This window comes from Phyllobates terribilis, unplaced genomic scaffold (genome assembly GCF_046119375.1).
Source record: "Phyllobates terribilis strain yellow unplaced genomic scaffold, ASM4611937v1 Scaffold_4__5_contigs__length_816908805, whole genome shotgun sequence".
Taxonomy (NCBI): Eukaryota; Metazoa; Chordata; class Amphibia; order Anura; family Dendrobatidae; genus Phyllobates; species Phyllobates terribilis.
This window is the reverse complement of record NW_027362764.1, coordinates 719,888,737-719,896,036: the sequence shown is the minus strand read 5'-3', so window position 1 is coordinate 719,896,036 and position 7,300 is coordinate 719,888,737. Positions and strand designations below refer to the sequence as shown.

Here is a 7,300-nt window from a genome sequence, read left to right as displayed (position 1 = left end):
TTAACAAAAAGAACTGCAAAACATATAAACACTGATACATATAATTCAAAAGAAAACTCCTAAAAAATGAAAGCTGTCCTTTAATACGTCTACCTTCCATCGCTGATCAATACTGTCATGAGACCATTACACTGACACAGTCTTGTTCCTATCATATCAACATTTGTGACATAAACAGACCGCTTAACTACACCATGTGTATTTTCCAATTAACATCCCAACTTTTATCTCCCATCATTAGATGAATGCAAAAAAAAAAAAAAAAATGAACAAATTTAATTGAGGAGATAACAAAGTACACAAAAGGGCAATCAGATGGTCTGTGTTCCACTGAGCAATTAATGCTAATAGTTTATTAACAATCAAGTCAGTAACCTTACAGTTGGAATGGCATGACGGCATAATTACACCACAAAAATAACCGTGCCAATACCCATTAATATACCACGTAACATAACGTGAAGCACGAAGAACATCCCAAAAGTTACAAAAGTACAATAGCACTGACACAACAGGGACGAAAATCAAATAAGTCGTTATTGATTTTACACAAACATTTTTCAAAACGAAAATTGGACTAAAATCGTGAATTTTTTTTTTTTACGATGATTGTTAATTGTGTCGAATATTCTCACATGATCGCGAGAACAATTAACAAAATATTTCAAGAAATATTGACATATTTTCTAAGGCGCCATTGGTTTTAATATGTGCTGAAGAGAGTCCATAAAAGTCATCAGGAATTAGCTATACCCGTGCAATTAGAGGAAGGAAAAATCAATAGTAAAATGCTAGCAATGGAGGAGTCCTGGAGTGTGACATGAGGATTAGTTGCATGGAACTGTGTGCTGATGAAGATGCTCTGCTACAGAGCTGGGAATTGTATCTAATTAATTAATGTTCTAATGTTCTTGTGGGGTCAGGTTAGTGAAAGGCGCTCTCTTGTAGATTGGAGAAAAAGTATCAAAAATGACGTTTATAATTAAACCGTATCTGTAGAAACTATGTGCAGCAAAAGTCGTGAGTGATAGGTGTTCCAAGTTATTAATGGATACCCAGCGTGACATTGGCACAGCCAAAAATTGTAATAATTAGTGATACTTGGGATAGGAAATAATTGAACTTGGATGAAGTTGCTGTGACTTAAGTGTCAATTCTAGAAAGGCCGCTGGTACTAATAGGACGCTTAGTTCTGTAGCTGTAGGCTGTGAGTGTGCCCTTTTCCCTGCACACACTCATTTGACAGCTGGGAGTTGTAATCATGAAGAGGTCAGATAGTGATTGTGTGCACACAATATATATATATAGACCATCCTATCTGTACTCTACGTCTATGATGGTCTCTACTACTGTGACGTGCCATGATCACTACCGGTCAATGCCTTTCCTATAACTTCCTCCCTATACCTATGAAAAAAAGAATAAGTCCAAATCCACAGGACTTGTTTAGCAGTCCCAGCCAAGACGTCTCCCCCTCCCCAACCAGCACACTTGCACATCGTGGGACTCACGTTTAATTTGTCTTGGCTTGCTCTGCTTTCTCCGGGACATGCTGCTCTGTTACTTCCTCCAAGAAACCCGAGCGACAGATCAATTGGATTGTTTCATAGGAGAGATCGATCGACGTCTTGCGATTGAAAGTCAAATGATGCGAGGAAGAGAGGGGAGTGGAGGGAGTAGAGTGGCTGGGTGAGGGAAGTGCGCACTCACAAGAGGGAGAGGTTGGAAGGGTAATGGAGCAAAGGGATGACAGAGTGAAGGGATAAAGGATTGCAAAGAGACAGAGAGAGGGTAGTGAGAGGAGGGAGGGAAGTGCTCTCATGGAGGAGTCCCAGGGTGGATGCTGCTGCTGCCTGAGCCTGTGCACATTCACTCTCCCTGACTGATTGCTGAATGGGGAGGAAAGAGGAGGTGGAGCAAACTGCACTTTTCCAGTACAAGGGGAGGGAGATAAGAGATGAGCAGGGAGGAAAAGCCCTTTACAAAGTGTCACAAAAAGAATGTGTGAAGACAGTAGCATCTGAGTAACACTGCATGTGGCTCATAGGAAAAGCTCTGTATCCATGTGTTGTCTGAATGTGTGTGTCGTGTGTGCAGCTCCTGTCCCCGGTCACAGTGCTGGAATGTAGAAAGTTTCACAATTTTCTAATTAGAGCAGAACATTTCCTCCTGATCTGTACCTCCGATCTTATCTATCTCCCGCTAAACCCTAATCCACATCACAGAGTTCAATCAACCTGCAGCAGGAAAATTGACAAGACCTAGCAAAAATGTCTATCTATCGATCTATCCATCTACCTACTGTATCTATCCACCCATCTATCATGTCATGTCAGAAAATAAAAATATTTTTTTAATGAATGAATAGTTGATGCTTGGAGCAAACATCCAGTAGATGTGATTGGAAATTGTGAGAAAAAAAGGTCATTTAAAGCCGATGTGTCATCAGATTTCAAAAAACAAAACCCAAGAAGAAAAGAAAACGAGCATATACGCTATAATAAGTATGAGTTTTTATGAATTTAAAACCGATCTGTCGTCAGATTTAAAAAAACAAAACCCAAGAAGAAAAGAAAAGGAGCAGATACCCTATAGTAAGTAAATAAATAGTAAGACCACATGTAAAGAACTTATGGTACTTAGTTATCACTATTTTGATCAAAATGGCGTAAAAGCCACCCCACCACAACAAGGTGTACCCAATCAGGACAGTCCTTTATCTAGTATTAAGACCTCACCATGTGTCCATGTGAATAAGGGCAGAGTAGGACAGGCGCCCGACTAGTTCAGACACCCGTCCATGGGAAGCTATATAGATGAAATAAGTAGCTCAGAAAGGGAACATCGCCCTTGTTTGTACAAAGTACAAACAAAAAAAACTAAAGCAAAACCAAAAAAATGAGCCAAACATAAGTTAGTATATGTGAAAAGTGTAAGAGCATGTTCACACTGTGGCCATTTCACAGACAGAACCCAAGAAGGAAAGAAAATGAGTATATACCCTATAGTAAGTAAATAGTAATAGTACATGTAAAACACATATTGTACTTAGTTAACATTGTTTTGATCAAAACAGTATAAAAGCCATCCCACCACGACAAGGTGTTCAATCAGGTTTCACAATACAAACTGAATACATTATTAAATGGATCTCTCGGACCTGTTGAAGCTGGTACATTCACTTTGAAAATTCGTATCTAAATGGCTGCATAAACCTTTTTTAAAGTATTCTGTCTGACATTGAAATGAGTCCTACTCTATATGTATAAGTGTATATGGGAACCTGTCATGTTGAGACGGTATCTGATCTATAGGCAAGATGCTACAAAGCAGGAGGAGCTGATCAAATTGATGCACATTTGTGTGTAAAAAGTTTCGCTGAAAGCTTTTATTCATTGCAGTGAGTGAATCTTTTAAAATTCAAATTCACTGACCTTGCCAAGTTTTCCCAAAAATTTGATTCATGGCTCATCATTTTGTGCAAATTGCATAATTAAAATGCTTTTAATTGCCTGTAAAAATAGTGTAGAATACTGTGAGTTCCCCTTGCAGTCAATTGAACATGTTTAGAGCTCTTTAATACAAACATAGCCTTTTTAATGTACAAATGAATTCAACCTATATGGCCAGGAGAAAGCAGATGGTAACCAGAGGTAACCAACAGGATATTTAACAACACAGGTTTTTAGGCTTCTAGGCTTCCTAAATTGTGTTTTTAGGTATAAATGGTTTAAAAACTATCCCTTATGGGCATGTTCTGCAAACAGAAGAAACTATGGCATTTTCACTTGGCTGGGTGCAGCAATTATCCCTGTTTTGGGTCTATAAAGAGCTTTGCACTTTGCTAAATGAAGAAGAGATAGGGTTTTCATAAGCTGTCCAAAAATTACCCCATTAATTAGGGAGATAAAACAAGTGTACTACACTCTATTGAATGTAAAGAAGTTCTAGTTGAAGCTTCTCAACTAGAAGAGAAGGTATCCTTTTTGGGGGTATGCAACTGGTTTGCTAATCACAAAATGATTAAGCAATTACAAAGGCTTTTTATCAAGTCTTTCAACAATTATCCTCTTTTTCTGGGGACCAAACAGAAGTACTGTTTTGAGTGTGAAGTGCAAATTTTGAGAGCTGTTTCTTGAGTGTAAAAATATATGAGTGCAGTGCAATGGCTTCAGCAGAAGTAACACGGTAGAGAATTAGTAAAGAGCGGGCAAGGAGATGCTTGGCAATTTAGGGCCCACAACGGCGGTCCTGGAAACATCAGTACAGTCTAGCACTAAGAAACACAGTGGGCAGCCAGGAGATGTATGGCTAGTGTGGCTATGCAGTGGTTGTAGCCAAAACCTCAAGGTAGATAATTATGATGGGGCAGCGAGATGTGTGGCAATACAGAGCCAGCAATGGCAGCCCCAGCAGCAGCAGTACGATAGTATAGATGACTTGATAGACAGGAAGTAGATGCCTATCTGAGCATGGGCCACAGGCACTGACGGCACCAGAACAGTGTAGAAGACAGATAACGGACAGTCAGGCAGCTAGATGGTATAGTTGATGTACTAATTGGCATCAGCCATAGGTGAATGAAAGTTGCCACTGATCCATGTCTGATTCATTTTCACTTCTTTGCACTGATCCAATCTTCTGAGCCATAAATCTATGGAATCAGAGCTAAGGGGATCTGCTGGAGAAAGGACACCATGCAGGTATTAGTAAACCGGGATATCAAAGTGGTGCAACTCTGTTTGCTGATGTGCATCTGTTCAGTGCACTGGCAGAAAAAAAACATCTAGTCCATCATGCAATTGGCAGCCATCCATTAACCAAAAGTACACTGACAAGGTAAAGTAGCATCCTAAGTCATGTGACAAGGCTTGTTAAAGGGTCGATATTGACTTTTAGGATTGCTACTTCCTATAGGTGGCACTAGAGTTCTAGTCCTCTTCTTCTCTGAAGAGACAATTTGTATATTTCCCAGAGGAGCATTGCGGCTTAAGTCTCCTCACCTTGGCATGCTTGACATGTCACTCTTCACAAGGAGAAACGTTACCCCTTAGATCCCGGTCAGACGCCTCTCACCCAGCCAAACCAGATCTCACACTTTGCACTGACGAGGGGCAGTACCCTGAAACACAGTGCCTGCAAATTGAGATTCTGGTTCTGGTTTTTATCCTAAGTCATGTGACAAGGCTCATTAAAGGGTCAATATTGACTTTTAGGATTGCTACTTCCTATAGGTGACACTAGAGTTGTAGTTGTCTTCCTCTCTGAAGAGACAATTTATTTATAAAGATCAAAGAATTTCGGTTGGATAATTTTCAACAATTTTTACTCTCTCATAATCCCGATCAGTGTTGTACTGGGAAAATTCAACCCAGATACAGGCACAATAATATTTCATTAGAGAGATTGTGAGTTTGTTGTTTAAAAAAAATTGCTGCACATAATATGATAAATTTTGTTGTTAAAAAATGTTGCATTTTGCGCCCAAACCGGGCAGGGGCAGCTTTTTGGTAAAATAAATAGTGGCAGCTAGGTACCTTCCTTTGAGCCTGAGTGCACTTAATTCTTATGCACTACGCAATACAGTACAGGTGGGCTGGCATCAATTGTAGTGATCTTGGACATATGAGAGTACAATTTCCATATAACTGAATGGTTCAACACATGTTTCTTACACATAAAATAAAAACTGATGATGCAATAGAGGTAGAGGTAGAAGAGTGTATGAAAAGCAGTAGGTGAGGAAGATGATGATGGGGCAGATGAAAACTACAAGACACTACTTTTGGGTGCAGACTAGTTACCAGAAAGACAATCAAGAGGAGAAATGGAGGACAGATCATCTTGCTCATCAGTTTGCTTTCTCCACATGAGCCATTTCACGTGCTTATGGAGTGATGTAGTTCCTATTCAATGTGTGCCAGGATGTACCCAGCATATTTGTCAGCAGCACAGCCTGCACAATGCAATAGATTGGTTCTCTAGCAATGTGGAAAAGAATTCCCACACACGAGAAGATGTCATGTACGATTGGCCACCACCGTAAACAGACCTTTCAGGTGCTGTATAGCCTCTTCCACCAATAGCATGTGTGGCATTTCCTTCTCCGGAGCTCTTTAGAGAGCCAATGAACATGCAGGGATTGCTTGCCACACACTGTAATGCCGTAGCCATGTTGGTTGTAGCATTACAGTGATTGGCAGGTCGCATAGCGTCATCGGGTCTATATAAGACCTGGTGACCCTATGCTAATCACAGTTTACCCAAGAAACAGGCAAAGTAGAAGAGAAGCTGCTGAGTAAGAGACAGCATTGGCTGTTTATTAGATAGGGGTAGGTATTCCACAGCAAGATATATATCCATCTGAACCAACAGTCCTTTTGAGGACTGATCCAGCTACATCTTTTACTGGTGATATCAGGAGTTAGGCAGGGTTTTGTGGACAGTGTATAGAGCACAATAGGGTCCATTGCATGTTTTGTCTGCTGCTGCTGCTGTTACAGATTAGTGTTGAGCCACCCCCGTAGTGTTCGAGTTCGGTTCGTCGAACACCCGTGTGTTCGTCGAACTGTTCGTTGAACTGTTCGTCGAACACCTTCGAACACCGTTAAAACCAATGGCAGGCAAACAAAAACACATAGAAACACAAAGAAAACACCTTCAAAGGTGTCCAAAAGCTGACAAACTGCTCAGAAGACACAACTAACACATGGAAAAGTGACAAGTACATATAGTCATGAGAAAAGAAAAGAGGTGGAGGAGTAAAAGGAGGGGGAGACACAGATATAGGCATGTCATGCCCTTCTAAAATCCAAAAAGTGAGAAGCCGACACGTTCAGTCCGCTCCTGCCCGTGCCACCTCCGTGTCGCCGGGTTTGTGCCAGAGCCGTGGTGAACCCTGACGGCCAGCCCCCCTCTCCCAATACTGGTGCCTGTCCGCTGGTGGGTCAAGAGAGCCCCCCTGTGGTGGAGGCAGCTCTAAGCTTTATAATTTAAATTGTCTCTCTAATTTGAATGAATACACTTTAAATCCATTTACAAGGATCTATTGGAGGGCAAGTCTCATGCCAGCAGCCGCGTAATTCCAGCTCCAGTAGCGTCCACTAAAGCTGCTGCAGTTAAAAAGCTTTTATAAGGATCGAGCTCGGCTGTCCACCGCAAGGCATCCTACTGCCAGTCCCAGCCCCTATGCCTTGGGGTGCCTCCTGATGCTCTTCACTGAGTATCCCGTGGTCCCGAAGCATTTCCTTTGAAAAAATTAAGTGTCCGAACTACAGGTGGTGTAGCTTGCTTAACAGCC

At 41.2% G+C, this 7,300-nt stretch overlaps 1 protein-coding gene across 1 annotated transcript in view; it reads right to left on the bottom strand.

Annotated features, from left to right (window-relative positions):
* The window catches only part of ZFPM2 (zinc finger protein, FOG family member 2), a 588,691-nt gene extending 586,779 nt beyond the window's left edge, over window positions 1-1,912 (bottom strand). The window contains exon 1 of the mRNA XM_073679761.1: window positions 1,512-1,912. Within this exon, the coding sequence (XP_073535862.1) occupies window positions 1,512-1,551 (40 nt within the window). The 5' untranslated portion in view covers window positions 1,552-1,912. The remainder of the gene's footprint in view (window positions 1-1,511) is intronic.
* Window positions 1,913-7,300: the final 5,388 nt, after the last annotated feature.